The 23,172-nt window shown below is 47.6% G+C and overlaps 1 protein-coding gene across 5 annotated transcripts in view; it reads right to left on the reverse strand.

Moving 5' to 3' along the window:
- Positions 1 to 14,060, reverse strand: part of KLHL22 (kelch like family member 22) — a 37,606-nt gene extending 23,546 nt beyond the window's left edge. The window contains exons 1-3 of one of the 5 annotated variants that reach the window (XM_087857523.1): positions 13,974 to 13,994; positions 11,689 to 11,797; positions 8,311 to 8,576 (exon numbers count right to left, since the gene is read on the reverse strand). In XM_087857523.1, the coding sequence (XP_087713649.1) occupies positions 8,311 to 8,576; positions 11,689 to 11,760 (338 nt within the window). In that variant the 5' untranslated portion in view covers positions 11,761 to 11,797; positions 13,974 to 13,994. Of the gene's footprint in view, positions 1 to 783; positions 910 to 8,310; positions 8,577 to 9,589; positions 10,409 to 11,688; positions 11,798 to 13,973 lie in introns of those variants that run through there. The other 4 variants (XM_087857526.1, XM_045815139.2, XM_087857524.1 and 1 more) reach the window with 4 other exon arrangements.
- Between the last annotated feature and the right edge of the window lie 9,112 nt (positions 14,061 to 23,172).

The following is a 23,172-nucleotide window of genomic DNA, read 5'->3' on the forward strand; positions in this document are numbered from 1 at the left end:
TCGGATCTTTTGATTTGACGAAGCTGTTTGCCATGCAGAAGTTTGTCTGTTTTGAATGCAAATTTCTCGTTTTCTTTTTTGCCTGTGAGTTTTACCAGACTTAGAAAGGCTTTTCTCTCTGAGATAACATTAAAAAACATTTCCCCGGGGTGCCGGGGTGGCTCGGTCAGTTGAGAAATCAGACTCTTGGTTTCGGCTCAGTCATGATCTCGGGGTTGTGATATCAAGCCCCCATGTCGAGCTCTGTGCTGAGCGTGGAACCTGCTTAGGATTCTCTTTCCCTTTCCCTCTGCCCCTTGTAACCCACCCCCCGCTCGCATGCTTGTGAGCGCACTCTCTCAAATAAATAAATAAATCTTAAAAAAATTTTTTTCCCATGCTATCCTCTATAGTTTTTTTAATTGTTGATTGGGGTACCGGGCTGGCTCAGTTGGTAGAGCATGCGACTCTTGACCTCAGAGTCCTGAGTTCAAGCCCCACGTTGGGTGTGGAGCCTACTTAAAAAAAAGAAAAACTGCTGAACCACTTGAGGCACAACTCTCTTTGGTCATCCTGAATCCAGGTTCATATGACACCAGCCACCTCCGCCCATGCTCCGTCCACCAAGTTTGACCCCAGTGAGATCAAGGTCTTACACCTGAGGTGCGCTGGTGGGGAAGTCGGTGCCATGTCTGCCCTGGCCCCCAAGACCGGCCCCCTGGGGCTGTCTCCAAAAAAGGTTAGTGATGACATCACCAAGGCAACCAGTGATTGGAAGGGTCTGAGGATTACAGTGAAACTGACCGTTCAGAACACACAGGCCCCAGGATGCCTGGGTGGCTCAGTTGGTTAAGCGCCCAGGTCTTGATCTCAGGGTTGTGAGTTAGAGTCCCAGGCTGGGCTTGGAACCTACTTAAAATTTAAAACAAACAAACAAACACAGAACAGATAGGCCTAGATTGAAGTGGTACCTTTTACCTCTGCTCTGATTATCAAACCCCTCAAGGAACCACCAAGAGACAGAAAGAAGCAGAAAAACATTAAGCACAGTGGAACCATCACTTTTGATGAGAGTATCAACACTGCCTGATAGATGCGGCAGCGTTTTTAGCCAGAGAACTCATTCTCTGGAGCCATTAAAGTGATCCTGGGGACTGCCCAGGCTGTGGCCTGCAATGCCTTTGGCCGCCACCCTCGTGACACCACAGGCGACATCAACAGAGGTTACTGGAATGGCCAGCTAGTTAAGAACTACAAAGGAAAATATTTCAATAACAGATCATTTAACAACAACAAATTGATCCACCTGAAGTTTATTTTGGTACAACGTGTGAGACAAGGGGCAACTTTGTTTTTCGAGAGGGACACCCCATCATCACCTTCCCCCACCTGGGATGCCATCTTTAATAAAACACCAAGCTCCTGTCAGGCTTGTGTCTGTGTTCAAAGTCACTCCTTTCCCAACAATGTTCCCGTATCTCCTCAGGCACCAGAAGCAGCTTGGATTCCTGCAGCTCCGTAACACGTGTGACCGCAGGGTAGAACCAGTCTCCTTTTATTACCTTCCCAATAATTTCCTGGCCATTGCTTGCTTTTGAAAATTCGGACTTTAGAATCAGTTTGTGCAATCCTCCCACCCCCCATAAAGTCTGTTGGTATTTTTATTGGGAATGCATTACACATATAGACTGATGGAGCGAGAGCTAGCATCCCTGTGATGGACACGATGGGCTCTTCTATCTCACAAGCCAGCCTCTCACAGACCTGGCACTCACACGTTACGTTTACTACTAGACGTTTTACTCCACACGCACCCCCTCAGGGTGCTTTCCTGTGCTCTGTGGTACATGGACTCACTCTTTGGGGTGTCCATGCAATGTGTGGACCTTGACTGAATCCAGAATGGAGAGGGGAAGAAGGAAGGAGATAGAAGACATTTTGGGGACAATTGGAAAATTTGAATATGGACTCCATATAAGATAAAATTATGGAAGGACTATAAATGTTCTTAGATTTATAATGTTATTACAGATATATTACAGAAGGCTCTTTTTTTTTTTAAGATTTTATTTATTTATTCGACAGACAGAGAGAGACAGCCAGCGAGAGAGGGAACACAAGCAGGGGGAGTGGGAGAGGAAGAAGCAGGCTCCCAGCGGAGGAGCCTGACGTGGGGCTCGATCCCAGAACGCCGGGATCACGCCCTGAGCTGAAGGCAGATGCTTAACGACTGAGCCACCCAGGCGCCCCTACAAAAGGCTCTTATCCTTGGAAGTGCAGTGAAGTATTTCCAGATAAGCTGTTATATCCTCAAGTTATTCTGAAGCGAATATGCAAAATGCTAACTGATGAATCTGGGTGAAGGGCAAGGTTGTTCATGATACCGATCTTTCAGCTTTTCTATAGGATTGACATCTTTTTTTTTTTTTTAAGCATTTACTTATTTATTGATGAGGGAGAGAGAGAGCAAGAGCACGAGAGCAGGGAGAGGGACAAGCAGGCTCACCACTGGGCAGTGAATCCAACTTGGGACTCGATCCCAGGACCCTGAGATCGTGACCTGAGCCGAACCAACTGAGCCACCCAGGCGTCCCTGACATCCTTCAAAATAAGAGTTAGCGAGGAAAAAAGGTTGAAAGAAAAATGAAATATATACCCGCTCCTTTTGTTTTTGTTGTTTTTAACCAAAAACGGATGCCTAATTCTTTATCATAGTCTTACTACTTTTCTGTAACACTGAAGTTATGAGAAGGTAAAAACTGAAAAGGGGAAAAACTTTAAAATGATGCCCAGGAGTGCCTGAGTGGCGCAGTCAATGAAGCATCCAACTCTTGATTTCAGCTCAGGTTGTGACCTCAGGGTGTGATATCAAGCCCCGTGTCGGACTCTGTGCTCAGCGTGGAGTGTGCCTAAGACTCTACCCACCATCCCCGTGAATGTGCTCCTCTCTCTAAAATAAATAAATCATAAAAAAAAAAAGAAAAAAAAAAAAGAAAAAAATGATGTCCATACCTCATAACCATTAGGATGGCCACTACCCAAAAACAAAACAAAACAAAACAAACACACACACACACACACACAAACAAACAGAAAATAACACGTGTTGGTGAGAATACAGAGATAATGGAACCCTTGTGCACTGCTGGTGGGAATGTGAAATGGTGGCAGCTACTGCAGAGAACAGTATAGATGCTCCTCAATTCGATACAGAATTAACATATAACCCAGCAATTCTACTTCTGGGTATACACCCAGAAGAACTGAAAGCAGGGTCTCAAGAAGATATATAAACATCCACGTTCATAGCAGCATTATTCACAATAGCCAAGAGGTGGAAACAATGCAAGTGTCTCTCCACAGATGAATGGATTAACAAAATGGTCTATTCACACAGCGGGATACTGTTCAACCTTAAAGAGGAAGGAAATTCTGACACATGCTACAACATGGATGAACCCTGAGGACATTATGTTAAGTGAAAGAAACCAGTCACAGAAGGACAAATATATATGATTTCACTTATAAAATGTTCCTAGAGTAGTCAAATTCATGGAAACAGAAAGTGGAATGGTGGTTACCAGGGGCCAAAAGGAGGGGTATAGAGAGTTGTTGTTTAATGGGTACAGAGTTTCAGTTTGGGAAGATGAGAAAGTTCTGGAGACCCCTTCCGCAACAGCACGAACACACTTAATACTACTCAGCTGTACACTTAAAAATGGTTAAGATGGTAAATCTTATCATGTGTTTAAAATCACAGCAGGGGGGCGCCTGGGTAGCACAGTCGTTAAAGCGTCTGCCTTCGGCTCAGGGCGTGATCCCGGCGTTCCGGGATCAAGTCCCACATGGGGCTCCTCCGCTGGGAGCCTCCTTCTTCCTTTCTCACTCGCCTGCTGTGTTCCCTCTCTCGCTGGCTGTCTCTCGGTCACATAAATAAATAAAATCTTTAAAAAAAAAAAATAAAAAAAAAAATAAAATCACAGCAGGGCACCAACAAAGTAAGTGGAGGGCATGAACAACACAGAAAACTCTGCAGAATGAGGGCCGCCTCTGCCACTAGGATACCATAACCAGATGTCCAGTGAGCGCCCTCTGATGTACAGTGGGGAACATTCCCTACATCACCTTGTTCAGGCCCCCAATCCCTGGTCCAAACCCTGGAGGCCAAGTATGTCTCAGAATTCAAAAGGTTTCCACTGGAGAAACACGGCGCCCATGTCGTGTATGATGTCACAGCCGTGCAGGGTCTGGGTCAGTACCTCACATCCAGACTCCTTAGTATTTCCGAAGCAAAATGTAAAAGACATACACTAAATAGGATAAACATAAAATTAGCCTCACATCAGTTTAGGGCAGGTTTTATAGTTTAACAGACTTGTACCAAAATTTAAAAAACAAAAATAAAAACTCATGGAAAAAATGGCAATGTGGGAGAACCCAGCTTTCCCCATCCCCCCACAAAATTAATGACTGGACAGCTACCAACTAACAAAAAACAGCTCTAGGAGATCCCCTGAATACACTTAGTGACGTTTTAGCAACACAGTGGAACAAAAAACCAAAATAAAACAACTTTCATATTTCGGGGCTTTGGGGGTTTCAGTACTCTGGACTAGTATCTGCAAAAAGCAACAGTGTATGGATGAAGAGGAACTTTGGAAAATAGTTACCATGGCGTGGGCGGTGAGGTGGGGAGATGATGTGGGAGGGCAGGGGTAAACTGGTGCCTTCAACTGTTTTTCACCAATTCAAAAAGTATTTTAGGGACACCTGGGTGGCTCAGTCGGTGAAGCGTCTGCCTTCAGCTCAGGTCATGATCCCAGGGTCCTGGGATGGAGTCCCGCATCGGGCTCCCTGCTCAGCGGGGAGCCTGCTTCTCCCTCTGCCCGCCGCTCCCCCTGCTTGTGCACCTGCATGCGTGTACTCTCCCAAAGATAAATAAATAAAATCTTAAAAAAAAAAAAAAAAAGCATTTTAGCTCCTGGAATGGATACTGATATCTGTAAAGCGCTACAGGCAAGGTCCCCCTTTGAGTGAACAACATGGAACAAAGCCCCCCTGGGCTACGGGATGGTGCTGCTGCAGAGCTCTGCACCGAGATCTCACTGAAGACTCCACACTGTCAATCACAAACGAGCTGCAATCTTCTTGTGTGTTGGCTATCTGTCCGATTTTGATGCCAATGTTACGTAACTCTCTTTAAAAGAAATTTAGAAACTCACAGGGGCACCTGGATGGCTCAGTCCGTTAAGTGTCTGACTCCTGATTTCAAACTCAGGATCTCAGGGTAGTGGAAACAAACCCCCATCAGGCTCGGTGCTCAGCACAGAGTCTGCTTGTCCCTCTCCCTCTGCTCCTCCCCCCATAACTCGTGCTTTCTCTCACTTGCTCAATAAATGAAGAAATAAAATCTTTAAAAAAATTTTTTTTGGAGGGAGGCCTGGGTGGCTTAGTTGGTTAAGTGTCTGCCTTTGGCTCAGGTCATGATTCCAGGGTCCTGAGATCAAGCCCCTCATCCTTGGCTCCCTGCTCAGCGGGGAACCTGCTTCTCCCTCTCCTTCCACCACTCCCCCTTCCTGTGCTGTCAAATAAATGAATAAAATCTTAAGGAAAAAATCTTTTGGAGACTTCTTTTTTCTTTATCTGCTCTGAAAGTTTAAATGACATTAGAGTCTGTTCATAAAAGGTACAACTCCCCGGACACGTCTGGGCCTCGTGTTTTTGTGGAGAATAAAACTTTCTTTTTAGGAGTGAAGTTCTGTCAATATACACTTTCTACAAAACCATCAATGTTATCCAAATTTTCAAAATCACAGGCACTGAGGTGAATATAAGTGACTGCCTTATAATTCACAGTAGGAAAACTGAGGGAGAGATATATGACCCAGGGTGGCCATCACACATAGGACAGAACACTTGTGCCACCTGACACATAGGGGTGGGGAGCACAGGAACCAGCACAGGAGAAGTAGACAGGGCAAAGCAGGAGAGGGCCATGGGAGCCAGAAGATTAGTACAGTGGACAGTCATTACAAATCAAAAAACAAGACCCAAGATGCCCGGTTTAGTCAATCCCTAAACCCTGCACAGAGTACACACCAAAGGAGGATCTCTGCAGGGGGTGCCTCCCAAGACAAAGGTGATCCAGGGCCGTGCAGCTCTCCATCCCCAAGGGGTCAACGGCCTCCTGCAGGGAAGAGCCAGCCCTGAGAGCCAGAGGCTGGGAAAGGATACAGGACAACTAGAGAAAGCTACCCAGAGGAAGAGGCACCTCAGCCAGACCCAGAAGATAACACTGCAGGGCAGGAAAGGCAGAGAAGGGCGGGCAGCACTGCTGAGTAACAGCAAAAGTACAGGCAAGAAAGCCTGGCCATATCTGTCCTAGGCCACCACTGGTCATACTCTATAAACTCCTTGTGGAGAACAGGAGGTACTTATATCATGAAGAAATATTTCACTTGATAGTTCCTAAAATCAAAAAATGAGAACTGGGGTGCCTGACTGGCTCAGTCAGTGGAGCGTGCAACTCTTGACCTCAGGGTCATGAGTTCCAGCCTCACGCTGGGAATAGCGATTACTTAAAAAACAAACAGGGGCGCCTGAGTGGCTCAGTAGGTTAAGCATCCAACTCTTGGTTTTGGCTCAGGTCATGATCTCGCGGTCGTGGGACTGAGCCCCACATCAGGCTCTATGCTGAGTATAGTCCGCTTCAGATTTTCTCTCCTTCCCCCTCCGCCCCTCCCCTCCCACTTCCACCCCCCCCAACATACTCCCTCTCTCTCTCAAATAAACAAAATCTTAAAAAAAAAAAAAAAAAAAAAAAAGAACAAAAAACAACAAGCTGAGAACTATAACCAATACTTGAAGATGAAACAATGAAACAGAATCAGAGCTGGAATGGGAAGCAGGTGGCCATGGCTGAGGCTCATTCCTGAGCCTCCTCTCACAAGGAGGGTAGCAGCACCAATTCTTCCCAATATGCCAGTGGCTGGGATGAAGGAGGCCACAGAAACCCCAAGGGACCAAGAATCCACGGTGGGGGGCAGGGAGGAAGGTCAGAGGCTTAGGCACTCAAGATGAGAAGGTATGGGGCGCCTGGGTGGCTCAGTCGGTTAACATCTGACTTCTGCTAAGGTCATGATCTCGGGGTCCTGAGATTGGGCTGAGTGGGGCTCTGCACTCAGCAGGGAATCTGCTTGTCCCTCTGCCCCTCCCCTGTCTCATGCACGCTCGCTCTCTCTCAAATAAATACAATCTTAACCAAAAAAAGAAAAAAAAGATGAGAAGGTGTGGGCCAGGGAAAGGGCACAAAAGGCACAACTTCACACATCACATGGCTGTGTGGACAATGTGTATACACAACTGACCACCCGGCCTTGGCCTCGACACCCACAGGGCTCATCCAGGCTTCCAGTTAGCATTATAAGAATACCACTGGGGGGGCATGGGGGGGGCACTGAAAGACTAAGGCATAAAGTGCCAATATCTTAAAAAAGGCGTGTATATGTCTTTGTGTGTGAAGAGAAAGGAAATATGGTAAAATGGTAACAACTGGTATTCAGGTGTTTGTAATATTATTCTTTCAACTTTCCACAGATCTGAAATTTCTCAAAATGAAATGCTGGGGAAACCAGAATAAATAGAAAGAAAATCTGTTTTATACCAAGATACAGAAAATTCATTTTATAAAATCCAAAAGGAAAAGTAAAGTCAAGCGTGTTGTCTTTTTAAAAAATAGGAAAAAAGCGGGGGGAGGCTGGCTGGCTCGGAAGAGCATGCCACTCTTGATCTCAGCGTTGTGAATTCCAGCCCCACCCACGCTGGCTAGAGATTACTTAAAAATAAGTAAGTAAATAAACTTAAAAAAAAGGGGGGGGGGAGAACATGTCCCAGAAGAGCTGAAAGAAAAACAGATTCAAGGGTGCCTGGGTGGCTCAGTCAGTTAAACGTCTGCCTTCAACTCAGGTCATGATCCCTGGGATCAAGCCCCGTGTCAGGCTCCCTGCTCAGCAGGGAGTCTGCTCTTCCCTCTCCCTCTGCCCTTCCCCTGGCTTGTGCTCTGCTCTCTCTCGCTCGCTCTCTCTCTCAAATAAATAAAATGTTAAAAAAAAAATAAAGTAAAAAAGAAAAACAGATTCAAAGACCCCTCAGTCCCGCTCAGTGTTGGTGAGTCACTACAACAAGCAGTGGGAGGAGCTCGGGGAGAGCAGGGGACTTGGCAGCTTCCGACTGGTTCCTCCCACCCGGTCACTGTGGTGCCAACACAAACACCTAGTGGAACGAGGATTACCTGTGTTACTTTACTTGTGAGAACATGTGCATGTAACTCACCTGAAGTAATCACAGGACGCAGCCAGCAAGATTCGATGGGCCTCAATGTGTCTCCCCTCCACCACCAGGACAACATCAAAGAGGATGCCGCTGTCCCGGAGAGCCAGCAGCCCCCGGAGCAAGGCCTGGGAGTGCTGTGCACTCCGGTAGGTGTTGTTGACACAATGTGGGTGTGAGGGCTGCACAGGCAACTTGCACAGCTGGGTGAACGCCTGCTCCTCCGCCATCCTGACCACCACACCAGACCTCACCGCTGCGGCTGTCAGCTGGCAAGACAGAGGGGACAGGGAGTAAGCCAGGGAGGCAACACCACGCAGCGCACAGACTGGCCCCGTGGCACGTGCTGCTCACGGCGCTTCTGCTCCTCCCACCAGCTCACCTGTGCTTTCCCTGTGGTCTAAAATCCACGAATTCCCTCTCCCCTCCCACTGCTTCCCCAGACTTGGGGACTCCCTTCTGAAGACCTATGTCCCTTCATCGCCAAAATTCTTCATTAAATTTTATCTCCTTTAACGTCTCTGGGACACAGAAGGGTTCTGGAGACAGACTGACCTTGGTTGGGGCCCCGGCCCTCCCATGGACTCACCACATGACCAACCTGAGTCTCGGGTTCCTCAAATGAAAAAAGGGAAATAAAAGCACCCTGCCCGTTGGGGAAATCTAAAATTGGTAAACGATGAATATAAAGCACCAGCACAGACCAGGTTCTCAACAGCTCTTCCTCTCTCCCATTGAGAAAGAACGAAACAAAACCTGGCTGGCTCAGTTGGTAGAGCATGCGACTCTTAATCTCCAGGTGGTGAGCTCGAGCCCCACACTGGGAACAGAGTTTACTTAAAAAAAAGAGAGAGAAAGAGGTGCCTGGGTGGCTCAGTCGGTTAAGCGTCTGCCTTGAGCTCAGGTCATGATCCCAGGGTCCTGGGATTGAGCCCTGAGTTGGGCTCCCTGCTCAGTGGGGAGCCTGCTTCTCCCTCTCCCTCTGCCACTCCCCCTGCTTATTCTCTCTCTCTCCCCTCCTCGTCAAATAAATAAATAAATAAAATCTTAAAAATAAATAAAAAATTAAAAAGAGAGAGACCCAGGGGAAGGTCCAGGACCTGTCTTCTTTTACCAAGATTCTGAGAGTCAAGCACAGTAATTTCAACTAGAGCTGGTGCATTCAAGATCATCTGCAGCATGTTTTTAGCTCCAGGTTACTTTGTAATAATTGAGTACATTCAAAACATGCACAATGATTTGAGTTGAAGCCTCAGAAACCCAATCGGTAAAATAAACCTACCTTAAACACACTTTGGCCATGCATTCTGAGTCAGGGGGAGCCAGTCCTGCACTGCACTCCGGGCCTTAGCTAAGCACTCTAGCCACAGCACTGTCACCCAACCAGGTGTCACCTGCCACACTGCCTGTGAACATCTGCCTTCACCACCTATGGCATTCCACTAACCCCTCTCCCAAATTAGTTCCTTCTCCAATTCCCTCTACTGTATCTTTAAGAGAAAAAAATGAAAGGGGCACCTCGCTAATTCAGTCAGTAGAGCATGGGACTCTTAATCTCAGGTCCCATCCTGGGTGTGGAGCCTACTTAAAATTTTTTAAAAAGGGGGGAGGGGAGAAAAACAGATTCTACTATAAAACTTGCCAAACTGGGGCGCCTGGGTGGCTCAGGTGGTTAAGCACCTGACTCTTGATCTCAGCTCAGGTCTTGATTTCAGGGTGGAGAGGTCAAGCCCCGCATTGGGCTCCACGCTGGGCGTGGAGCCTATTTAAACAAACGAACAAACAAAAAAACCTTGCCAAAAAGAAGAGGCCTCTGTCCTCACCACAACAGCTCAGGAGCACACCTGACTGCTTTGGACTCTCTGCTGCTTCCCATCCAACATGCTCCATTCCTCTCTGTGCTGGCCCCTCAGTGTGCCTCCTGATTTGGGACCTTCACCCACCTACCCACTGCTTCGTCCGCACCCTGGACTGGCTCACACACAGACAGCCGGGGCCAAGGGGTAGCCCCCATTAACTACCTCTCTTGACTTGAAACTCTGCCCCATGTCAATGCTCTCTTTTCTGATCCCTTCAGCCAACACACTCTACCCCAGCCCACCCCTCTTTCCCAAGAATCTACCCTATATTCCCAAATGCACCTCCAGCTTGATGCCTAATGCAGCCAACACCCTTCCCCACTGGTCTAGTTTACTTATCCATACAGCCACGATTTCCACATCAGAAACCTCATGGTTTCAATGATCACTTTTCCTTTTTATACCTGTGTCTATCAGACCCTCTAGTTCTGATTCATTCTCTCCCATCTCAGATGCCATCCACTTATTCTCCATGGCCACCACTCTGGGTCAGACCACAGCACTGACACTCCCAACTGGCTTTCGTCCTCCTGTCCCATCCCCCCCAGCTCCCCTGCTCAGGCCGCAGGGGGTCCCCAAATGCCCAGAAGCCTGGCTTCCCAAGCAGTGGCTCCCTACTGCTTTCCGCTTAGGTCTCCCTATGATCTGGCTCAAATGTTCCTTTCCCCTGTACCCTGTCACTAGCCCTTAGACCAAAAGGGACACCTGTCATCCTCTAAACACCATCAGACTCCCACCAGACCTCTTTATAACCTCATATTGGTCGAGGTCTAGTTCGATCACTTCTCCGTCACTGTATCAAGAACACAACAGGCATGCTCCATCACTGAAGCTGGCCTATCTACTCACCAGTTAGGGCTTTATCTCACCCACATCGCAAAACTCCATGACTGTTTGTACCGCTTGTAACCACATGACTCTGAGCACTTAGCTCATTATCTCCAAATCTAAGCCTCCTCCTCACCACCATGACCACCAGGGAGTCGAGAGGGCTTCCTTCTCTAAGGGTGGCGGCGGGGACTGACTGCTCCAACAGACATCAATCAGTGGTGGGTCCACAGCCCACATTAGCACTTCTGCCCCTTTGGGAAGGAACCCGTGGCAGCTACACTTACTATAGAGTACAGAATACAGTAGGAGAAGACTGCCTCCTTGGGCAAGCAAAGCACATTTATCAAGCACAATTTAAGGAGCTAAGCTAGGTGCTGAGAGTGGTTTGAAGAAAACGAACCAATTCCCTGCTCTGCAGGAGCACAGTTCAGAGTGCAACATATTCAAGATCATGCTTCAGAGCCTTGTTCATAAAGCAAGCACCGGCCATGACCAAAATGTCCATCCTCAGAGGAATGAATGCGGCAACACTGTGAGCCAACAGAATACTAGACAACAGTTAAAATGGGCAAACTAGAGCTCAAGCTATGGTCATCAATGTGCCGAAATCTCACAGCCACGCAGAGGGGGAAAAAAAGCACACTGCAGAATACATATAATACAAAAAGTTTGAAATCACACAACAAAATACCGTCCAATTTTGCTTATAGATAGGCGTTACAGTAGAACATAGCATGGGCACATTAAAGGAATTCAGGATCATGATTTTCTCCAGGAAGGAAAAAGGGAATGTTTTATTTCTTCAAAACAAACAAACAAAAACAAAGAAGACAAAACATTAGGATCTGATAGAGAGAGGTGGTAACTTTTCCGTTAGTACGAAATATTTAAAAACTAAATTCTCAAACTTATTTTTTAATATGTTCACATTCAAATTCAAAAGGCACAGAAAGGTAGGTTATGAAACTTAAATTTTCCTTCCACTTATGCCCCAACCAGATCCTCTCCCACAAGAAAACTACAATTCTACCTTCTCTGGTAGGGGACATCTACAGATTCAAAGGCACATCTGTAAATCTACACCATTCCCCCCTTCGTTAACTTCTGCATATGAAAACTTAATATCCTTCCCACAGTCCACTGTATGGATAACCACGTTATTTAATCAATCCTTTTCACAGAGACATCTGGGTTTCCTCCAATTGTTTGCTTTTGCAAACAGTTACACACTGAAAATCATTTAGATATACCACATAGGCAGCAGTTATCTGAGGAAAACTGTCTAGATACATAACTGCTGGATCATACTAATTTTAATGTTTGTCATTTGAATGTATATTGCCAAACTGCCCTCCATTAGAGGTTATACTAATTTATTCTCCCACCAGCAAAGTATGAGAACCTAGTTCCAGGGGCACCTGGGTGGCACAGCAGTTAAGCGTCTGCCTTCGGCTCAGGGCGTGATCCCGGTGTTATGGGATGGAGCCCCACATCAGGCTCCTCCGCTATGAGCCTGCTTCTTCCTCTCCCACTCCCCCTGCTTGTGTTCCCTCTCTCGCTGGCTGTCTCTATCTCTGTCAAATAAATAAATAAAATCTTAAAAAAAAAAAAAAAGAACCTAGTTCTAACCACTATCTAGCCCACAAATGCTTAGATGAAAAACAGCATTTCACAGTGCAACTATTAGTAAAATTTCAAAAAATAAAGAATTAAGTCAAATGCAACACTTCTTTTGTGATTCCTCCCCCATGAATGTTCTTGGGAGCTCACTTGGTGGCACCTTCTTTCTCCTATTCATTTTACAGGGATTACTCTATCATGAAGTCTTTCCCTAGATTGAGTTCCCTCCAGCTCCATAACATTTCTGTTCTACTCATCACAAGCAAGGCCCCTCCATTCTGTGCTGTTCAAAGCTTTTGAGGGGAGCAGGAAGGAAACTTTATGTCCCAAGTAGGTACAAACTGAAGGACGTAAAATGATTTTCTGTGAATTCATGGATGACAGAGTCAAAAGTATTTTTGAAGAATTTTCAACTCAACACCATTTACTGAGCAGGCACCCCTCAGTCCTCTGAAGCGCCCCAAAACATTGTCTGCCTTCAACGAACCCAAATTCTTGGCAGCACTGAAGCAAGGTCTGCAACAAAGGGAAAAGGGACAGTTGGGAAGAGGAGAGGAAGGAGCAGGTACTAATTTCCAGAATGGGGAGCCATCACAAGAGTGCCAACTCGAATGAGCTCTGGAATGAGTCTTCCATCCAGAAAGCTTGAGTTGGGGCATCTTGGCGCGCCAAACCTGCGGCCCAAGGCCGGCGCGAAAAGGACCCTAGGCATAAGGTGATGGCGACCCCCAGACTCCGGCCCGCCCAACATTGGAAGTAGTCAGAAATCGCGGCCGACGCTTCGGGACCCGGAGATTTTGCAATGACAGCGCGATCTCCAGCTTCTCTTTGGAAACCGCGCGAGCTGGCGAGGTTGGACTCCCACGGCTGCAGCCCGCGGGTCCCCCGACCCCCTGCCCCGGTGAGCTGCTGGGGAAACTGAGGCTCAAAGGCCAAGATCCAAGGTCACACCAGGTGGTGGCAGTCCGGCCCCGCCCCACCCGCCTGTTGCAGGACCCGCCCGCGCACAGCACAGAGGGTCGCGGCTGGGAAGGCCGCGCTCAGTCCCGCCACGGGCGACAGGCCAGCCCAAGGGCTAGGAGGCCGGCGGGCCCCGCAGCCGCGCCGAGGCCCAGTATCTCTGCTAGCGCCAGCTCCCCGCCCAGCCGCGCCCGGGGGTCCCGCCCGCCGCGCCCCCGCCACGTCAGGCCGCGGGCTCGCCTCAGGCCGCCACTCCCGCGCCTCCGGCCCGCGCCCGCCCCTGCGTTCCCGCGCTCCCAGAGCTGCTTGCCCGGGCCCCGCTGCCGCCCGCCACCCGCTGCCCGCCACCCGCGCTTGCTGCCATCCCGCCCGCCCGGCCCGCGCCTGGCAGTTCACCTGGTGCCGCCGCAAGCTGAGGCCGCACTCGCCGGAGGCGGGGGCGGGGCGGGCGGGCGGCCGCGGGGCGGGGCCTCGGCGAGTCACGTGTCCGCGCCGCGCAGGCGCCAGGCGGGTGTAGACGGAGGCCGGGGGCGCCTCGCTGGGGGGCTGGGGGAGGGGCGCCGCCCGAAGCAGCTCTTCCGCGGGCGCGGCTCTGGTCTTGGCTCAGCGGAGAGGAGCTACAGCCGCCTGGGTGACCGTGCGTCTCTACACCTGGCATAGCTCCTGGCACCTGGCGGGTTGAACGAATGAATGAGTGAATAAATGAAGCAGTGTCTTTTGGGAAGGGTCGCGCCCTATAAATAGATTTCCTCCGTCTTTCTCTCGTTTCCTCTCCTTCGTTCTCTCATTTATTCATTCCCTCACTCACTCATTCCTTCCATCCCTTCCCTCCTTTATTCCTTTCCTCCTCATTACCTCTCTCACCTACTCCTTCCCTCATTCATTGGCTCTCTCACTCACTCACTCATTCCGCCCCTCTCTCGCGGTCCCATTAGCTCACAGTGCTTCTGCTGATCGCCTGCCCTCTGCTGGATGTTGGGGAGAGGAAATAAACTGCCAGTGTGAATGGGTGTTTTCCTGTTTACTGAGATTCTGGAGTAAATCCAGTTCCCATCCCAAAGGGCTGGACCCAGAAGTCCGCCAGGAGGCTCTTGGTATTCATTTTCCTACGCCTCACCTGCAAGAGGATCCCGCCCTCCGAGGCTGATTTGTAATTGCCGTGTCCAGCCAGAGGTTCCAGCCAGCAGAGTCTCCCGATCAATAAAGTCGGGCTGTCCTGCACTGCTGTTTATAAGAGGCGTTTATGGAGTGTGGGGGAAGGACGTGGCTAGGGATGGCTAATGGTTAAAAAAGGTGTACGGAAATGAGGAAGAAAGTAAATGAAACAGAAGCACTATCCTGGCTGATTCCAGAGAGCTGCCCTAGGTCCAGACAAGGGCCAGGAGAGTAGGACCAGACTCCAGGACCAGGGGTTCCAACAGGAATGAGCCTCTGAGAAGACTCTGGAGGAAGTGACAGACTAGCTACATAAGGGATGAGAACTTTTGGGGCATGGGAAAAGCATTCCAGGAAGGGCAGTGTCAGCAAAAGCATGGAGATGAGATCCTGCAAAGTGAGTAGTCTGGAGGCCACCAGAAGTTTCTGAGTCTGAAGGGAACACTGGAAAGCAGACCCTACCTCTGGAGGTGTGGGTGGATGTGGCTCTGAGGGCGGCCTTCCGCCAGTCCTGGCAGATGCCAAAGCAGGTTGCAGCCTGGACTAGAGGGTGGGAGGAGGCTGAGTATGGGGGCAGCAGTGAAGCTATAGCCTCAGGTGGGCAGGGAGTGGGGACAGGGAGGTGCTGGCTGGAAACCTGAGAAGGAGGCAAGTTCTCCACTACACGTGAGTGATGGGTGAGGAAGAGTGAGCCCAAGAGATGATGGGGAACAATGAGGCTACCCCCATCACAAGGAGATTGGAGGAAGAGCAGGTTTGGGGGAAGGCAAGGCTCACTTTGGCCCCAGGCAGGGTAAAGAGACAGCAGATGTCCAGCTAAGGACCTTTTCGGCTTGAGGTAAAGTCACGGACATAGCATACACTTCAGCCAGAGGTGATGCACTGAACCACAACAAGTATGAGGAAAAGGAGGGGCGCCTGGGTAGCACAGTCGTTAAGCGTCTGCCTTCGGCTCTGGACGTGATCCCGGCGATCTGGGATCGATCCCCACATCGGGCTCCTCCGCTGGGAGCCTGCTTCTTCCTCTCCCACTCCCCCTGCTTGTGTTCCCTCTCTCGCTGGCTGTCACTCTGTCACATAAATAAATAAAATCTTTAAAAGAAATCTCTTAAAAAAAAAAGTATGAGGAAAAGGAGAGCAAGTTGAGGACAGGGTACAAGGCGCACTGGTGTTCCAGGGGACACCCAGAGAGCAGGAACCCACAGAGGAGACGGGAGGAGTAATCTCAAAGGTCCAATGGGGCTAGGGGTGAGGGTGGCCCCAGAGGGGAGAGGAGGCAAAGCCCCTGGATCTGCTACAGGGAGGCCTTTGGTGTGTTCACAGGAGCACTTTCCTTGGAGTGGCAGAAGCCAGCCTGCAGTGACTGAGGTAAGAAAGGAGAGGAGGACAAGAAGACTGCCAGGGTGGGTCTAGCCTCTGAGATGAGGACAGATGGGACCACAGCTTGAGAGGAGAGAATGAAGAGAGCACCTTCAGGGAAGAGAAAGGAGCTGGAGGGTGAGGATGAGGATGAGTGAAGGGGAGAAGGCCAGGAGCAAGGTGGGGTGCTGGCCAGGACTGAGAGGACAGGACATTCCCCAGTCTTCAGAGCTAGAGGGACCATCACCTCAAAATACATCCAGATCAAGTCAGCAGCTTTCCGGCTGGAAAATTCTAGAGGAGGGGAGTGGCAAGATAAGAGGACGCCCAGGTGCAATGGTGTGCAGGATCATCTGGTGTCCTCCCATGGATGTGTTTGCTTCCAAGGAGATCCTGTGTTCCCTGAGCATACGAACTTCTGCCCGCTCCTTTATGGCTATATTCCCAGAACCTAAAACAGAGCTACCACTCAATAGGTTCTAAGTAAATAAAAGTAGAAGGAATTGGAGAGAAATAAGAAGCTGAGAGACTGGTTAAAGAATTGATAGAGATAATGGAAGACTTTCCAAGCTTCAACCCAATGGAAGATACAAACACACTTGTCTGCTACACAATTTGATCACAGACATCCTAAATGAAAAACAATTGAGGAAACATTTGCAACAAACTCAAGAGCAAGTACAAATATTATATTAAAAAATTCATGCAAGGGGTGCCTGGGTGACTCAGTTGGTTAAGCGTTTGCCTTCAGCTTAGGTCATGATCTTGGGGTCCTGGAATCAAGCCCCACATCAGGCTTCCCTGCTCAATAGGAAATCTGCTTCTCCCTCTCCCTGCTTGTGCCCTTTCTCATTCTCTCTCTCAAATATAATAAATAAAGAAATAAAATCTTTTTTAAAAATTCATACAAAACAATAAAAAGGATATTAGGATTCCATTAGATAGGTGGAAATGGACATGAATAGATAATACTCAAAAGAGAATAAACAAATCATTTAATACCTGAGAGAATCATCAACATCAGTGAAAGTAAAAAAAAAAAAAAGCAAATGATACAATATATCAGTGAATAATTTTACAACATATATAAAAATAATTTTACGGGGCGCCTGGGTAGCACAGTCATTAAGCGTCTGCCTTCGGCTCAGGGCGTGATCCCGACGTTCCAGGATTGAGCTCCACATCAGGCTCCTCCGCTGGGAGCCTGCTTCTTCCTCTCCCACTCCCCCTGCTGTGTTCCTTCTCTCGCTGGCTGTCTCTCTGTCACATAAATAAATAAAATCTTTAAAAAAAATAATTTTACAACATATATAAAGATATAAAGACATATGCAACAGACAAAAGACTATTATCCAGAATATATAAAGAACTTCTAAAAACCAATAATTAGTCAACCGGCTAAATATCTGGTAAAAGATATTTACTAGAAACTCACAGAAAAGGAGGTCCCAGTGGATATAAACAAAAGAAGTCAAGTTCAATCTCATTAATCATCTGGAAATGCAAATAATACACCACATTTTCATACATTGTTAAAGAAAAAAATCATGTTAAAACAGGAAGGAAGACTATTCAGGAAGACTATCGCAACAGGGGTATGTCAAGAGGGAGAGAGATCCGGCTGAACACTGAATACAATAAAGACAGCTGGGGATTTATAGCTAAAGAGCGGACTGAGGGGATCAGCAGATGTAAGTTTACTAACACTAGACCTCAGGGGAGGGGGATTCTTGCTAAACTGTCCTAAGGGTCTTATCGGAGCTGGAGGATGAGGAACCTGACTAGATATCAAAGGCGGGGAGGAGGCTCCCTGAACTGATTTAGTAGAATTCTTTGTTAAGACTGAGCTAGACAGGCCAATGTTGAGGCCTGGTTAAGAACAGCGCTCAGACGGGGGCGCCTGGGTAGTGCAGTCGTTAAGCGTCTGCCTGCGGCTCAGGGCATGATCCCGGCGTTCTGGGATCGAGTCCCACATTGAGTCCCCACATCGGGCTCCTCTCCTGGGAGCCTGCTTCTTCCTCTCCCACTCCCCTGCTGTGTTCCCTGTCTCGCTGGCTGTCTCTCTGTCACATAAATAAATAAAATAAAATCTTTAAAGAAAAAAAAAAAAAAAAGAGCGCTCAGACGAACCTGACTAAAGTTTGGTCAAGCTTTGTCAACATCTGCACGGCAAATATTAATAAGACGAAATCCAGTGTTGGTTGGTGAGGACGGAAATGTACATACATTGCTGACGAGAAGGTAAATCGGAACAGCTAATTTGGAGCATACATTGTTTCCAAAATATATCTGCAAATTCTTTGACTCTCTTTCCTTCCAAAGGTAAAGCCCAACCTCCTCCCCTTGAATGTGGGCTGGACTTAGTGACTGTGACTTCTAAGGAACAGAATGGGGCAGAAGAAAAAGCCTGTGGGTTTCAAGGCCAGGTCACAAAAGGTGTTGCAGCTTCTGTCTTGCTCAGTCTGCAGGAAGCAAGCCACTATGTCATGAAGACACGCAAGCAGCCCTAAGGAGAGGCCTCCATGGAACCGAGATCACTGTCAAAGCCAGTACTGACTTCCAGCCATGCATGGGCTGCACTGGAGGCAGATCCCCCCGTCTCAGCCAGGCCATAGTTTTCTGAAGTCCCACATCTGCCTGGAACCTCAGGAGACACTGAACCAGGACCTGGCTAAACCTCCCCTGAGTTCCTGACCCATAAAAAATGTGAAAGATAATAAATGTTGATTACTGTCATTTTAAGCAGCTTGGCTGTGGAGTAATTTGCTATGCAGCAGCATTAAATAACTAATACCCCATTACAACTGGCAGTAGCTATGAACATTTAAATAAAATATAAAGTGGCTCTTGGGGCACCTGAGTAGCGGAGTCTTTAGGCGTCTGCCTTTGGCTCAGGGCGTGATCCCGGCATTCTGGGATCGAGCCCCACATCGGTCTCCTCCACTGGGAGCCTGCTTCTTCCTCTCCCACTCCCCCTGCTTGTGTTCCCTCTCTCGCTGCCTGTCTCTCTCTGTCAAATAAATAAATAAATAAAATCTTTTTTTAAAAAAGTAAGAAATAAAATAAAATATAAAGTGGCTCTCTGCAAACCAATGATTCCACTTCTGGCTGTCTGTATTGGAGAAATACTCCCAGAAGGAGGCAAGACAACATGGTGCAGGATGTTCATTGCAGCATGTTTTCAGCTGTGAAAAAGCAGAATCAAAGTGAATGTCCATAAACAAACCACGGTTCATTGCTACTGTGAATGACCTGCAGCAGGTGATCTGGGGCGGGCGGGGGTGTAGCAATAACTTCTATTAAGTGACAAGGACAAATTGTGGAAAGATACATATGCTATCATTGATGCAGAAGACACCCAGCGTTTGAGGACCGAAGCCATCCTAAACTTTAGTTTACTGTCTCCGTCAAGACAACTTATTGTGCCATACTAGGTGAATAGGACTTTATCCAGAAGGATGAAGTTGTGAATAACTCTATTGTTTCTTTCAGGAACTTCCTGAGAATCCATCTATCTGAACAATAGGTTACTCAGTGAGCCACCATCACAAGGAATAGTCCTATGTCGGAACAACAGCTCAAAATAGGATGCCTTCAAGCCTGTTGACTCTTCAGGGCTGCTTCCAAACCTCCTCTGGCTGTACCCATCACTCCTGAACTATTATATACCAGGAGTTCTGCCCCATTCTACTCTGGCTGCAACGTTGAAAGACCTGCCTCCCCTCCTTTATAAATACAGTTGACCTTTGAACAACTTGGTTTTCAGCTCCACGGGTCCACTTACATGTTGATTTTTTACCATAGAGTACTATAAAATGTACTTCCTCTTATGATTTTTAAAAAATTAATTAATTACTTATTTATTTTTAAGTAGGCTCCATGCACAAAGTGGGGCTTGAACTCACAACCCTGAGACCAAGAGTTGCGCGCTCTATCGACTGAGCCAGTCAGGCACCCCCTCTTACTATTTTCTTAACATTTTCTTTTCTCTAGCCTACTTTGTTGTAAGAATAAGGTATATAATAAGTATAACATGTAAATATGCGTTAATTGATCCTGTTATCTGTAAGAGTCCTGGTCAAACCTAGGCTGTCAGTAGTTACTCAAAATTATATGCAGATTTTCAACTGTGTGGAGTTGGCACCTCTAACCCTTGACTGGTTCAAGGGTCCACTGTATAAACATCCTGCCTTTGACCTCCTCGCCCCACACAATTCCATTCTCACACACACAATCAACAATTTCTTAATATCACCAAGTAGTCAAGTGGTCACATTTCCCAATTATCCTACACATGTCCTTCTTTGTTGGTTTTTTGGGTGTTTGTTTTTTAATTTCTATATATATATATACTTTTAAAGATTTTATTTATTTATTTGACAGAGAGAGAGACAGCCAGCGAGAGAGGGAACACAAGCAGGGGGAGTGGGAGAGGAAGAAGCAGGCTCATAGCGGAGGAGCCTGATGTGGGGCTCGATCCCATAACGCCGGGATCACGCCCTGAGCCGAAGGCAGACACTTAACCGCTGTGCCACCCAGGCGCCCCAAATTTCTATTTTTTTTTTAAACTAGGTTCCACCCCCAGCATCAAGCCCAACTCGGGGCTTGAGCTCACAGCCCTGAGATCAAGACCTGAGCTGAGATCAAGAGTCAGATGCTTAACCGACTGAGCCACCCAGCTGCCCCTTAGGTTTTGTTTTTGTTTTGTGTTGCTTTAAAGTTTATTTGAATCAAGATCCAAACAAGGACGTCACACTGCGTGCAGTTGGGATACTTTAAAAGTCTCTTTTAATCATTGGGTTCCCTTCCATCTCGTATTTTCCTTCTTGTTGAAGAAACCAGGTCCTTCGGTCTGTAGCTTCACCCAGACTGAAGTATGTAGTCTATAATGTGACCACAGCTGGTGGGTATGCAAAGTGCTCCCTTCTTAGAAAAAAGGTAAAAAATTGTAAAAATTATGTGATGGGTCCTTAAGGAAAATTTCATACTTCAAGGCGGTATTATGCTTTGTATAGAATACACCCTTCTCATCTATCAGATTCCAGTCTTTCCTTGCCCTGGCTGATTTACAACTGTACATGTAGATAATAGCAGGGCAAAATAATTCTTATCCATAGACATGCAAATCATACCTGGCGGAGATTCAAATGATTTCCCTCCCCCACTGTAGGAGAGGCCAGTTTCGTCTCACTTACATATTCATTGTAATATTCCCCAATACTAAAAAACTGGTAAGATGTTACCAGCTTGCTTGCTTTTAAGATTTATTTATTTATTTTAGAAACAGAGGGAGAGAGAAAGAGAGAGCATGAGCAGGAGGGGCAGAGGGAGAGGGAGAAGCAGACTCCCAGCTGAGCCAGGAGCCGGATGTGGGGCTCAATCCCAGGACACTGGGATCATGACCCGAGCTGAAAACAGACGCTTAACCATCCGAGCCACCCAGGCACCCCCATGTATTGCTTTTAGAAGAAATAATCACTGCCGCTGCCTGCACCACACCCCTCCCCCACCATCCACACACAGAAATGATTGCATGCTCTAGGCTAACCACAGCAGAAGGGTTACACTGGGCAGGTGCTAGGGTGGAAGGAGGGGCAGGTGAGCACCATCCATGGACTGAGTACCAAAGCAAGGAAGGGAATCGGAGAGGTTCTCAAGTCCAGCTGAAGGGACACAGAGACAGAGGCTCAAAGAGCATGTACAAGTCTCCCCAGAGGGAAGTTTCATCTGCCCCAGAAGCTTCTAGTTCCCAGCTCCCAGCTCCTGCAGAGCCCTGTATGGTATTCACAAAGTGTGTGACTAGGGACAGGATCCAGCAATGGCAAGGTAGCCTGCAGGAACCAGGAGGGCTGAAACTTAACCACCCTCAAGTGGTATGGGATACAGGTCAAGCTTTATAGCTTCAGCTCCCTCCATCATTCCCTCTCAGGGTCTAAACCACCCATATTCACACTAGGGTCCCCAGGAGCGTCTGTGGGTGTTGAGAGACTGCAGATCCATTTCAGGATCCACCTTCCCTTGGACTTCTTTTTTCCCCTGAGGCTAGGAGGTCTGTGGCTATCTCTACCTCCTCTCCTTCCCTTGTCACCCATCCAGATTCTAACTGAAGACCATTGCCCTAGGAGTCACCACTTCTGGGCCTCAAACAAAGGGACAAGTAGAAATAGAGCTCTGGAGCAAATATCAAAGGGGGTAGCACTTAATTTTATCCCAGTGACAAACTCTTGGCAGTCTCCCGGCCTCTGTCTCTCTGTGAATCTGTGTGTCTGTGGCTCTATCAGCTTTCCAAAACCAGAGTGCAGACGGGGAAAAGATGTCCTAGGGATCCTATTCACATGCTCAGTTGGGTTGAACGTGATATGAAGTCCACCCTTTTCTTCCAGAGCCCCAGGGAGTCTCATTTGCCCAAGGGTTTGACAACGAGGACTGGTTTTGCCAATGAGGTTACGGCCAATATTTTCCATAAATTGATGAACGGAATGTGCAGGGCCAAGGATCTAAATAACAAAATGCATTTGAAGCCCATATACAATATAGGATACACTGCAGTCACATCATTAGAAAGGTATTTAGGAAAATATTTAGAGGTCAACCTAAAAATGTGCAAGCTGGCTCAGTCGGTAGAGCATGTGACTCTTGCTCTGGTGGTCATGAATTCAAGCGCTATGTTGGCTGTGAAGCCTATTTTTATTTTATTTTATTTATTTTATTTTTCAAAGATTTTATTTATTTATTCGTCAGAGAGAGAGAGAGCACAAGCAGGGGGAACAGCAGGCAGAGGGAGAAGCAGGCTCCCCGCTGAGCAAGGAGCCTGATGGGACTTGATACCAGGATCCCAGGATCATGACCAAGCCGAAGGCAGCTGCTTAACTGACTGAACCACCCAGGCATCCCTGAAGCCTACTTAAAAAAAAAAAAAGTTAAAAATGTGCAAGAGAGCGGTAATAGTTGTATAATCTTATGAATATGTTAATAATACTAAGAAACAGCGAATTGTATACTGTAAAAAGGTGAATTATATCTCAGGGTTTTTTTTTTTTTAATGTGCAAGAGAGATATAGATAGGGTGATCAATCATGCC

The sequence above is a fragment of the Ursus americanus genome, chromosome 30 (genome assembly GCF_024610735.1).
Source record: "Ursus americanus isolate L20-20 chromosome 30, mUrsAme1.1.p, whole genome shotgun sequence".
In the NCBI taxonomy this organism is placed as follows: domain Eukaryota; kingdom Metazoa; phylum Chordata; class Mammalia; order Carnivora; family Ursidae; genus Ursus; species Ursus americanus.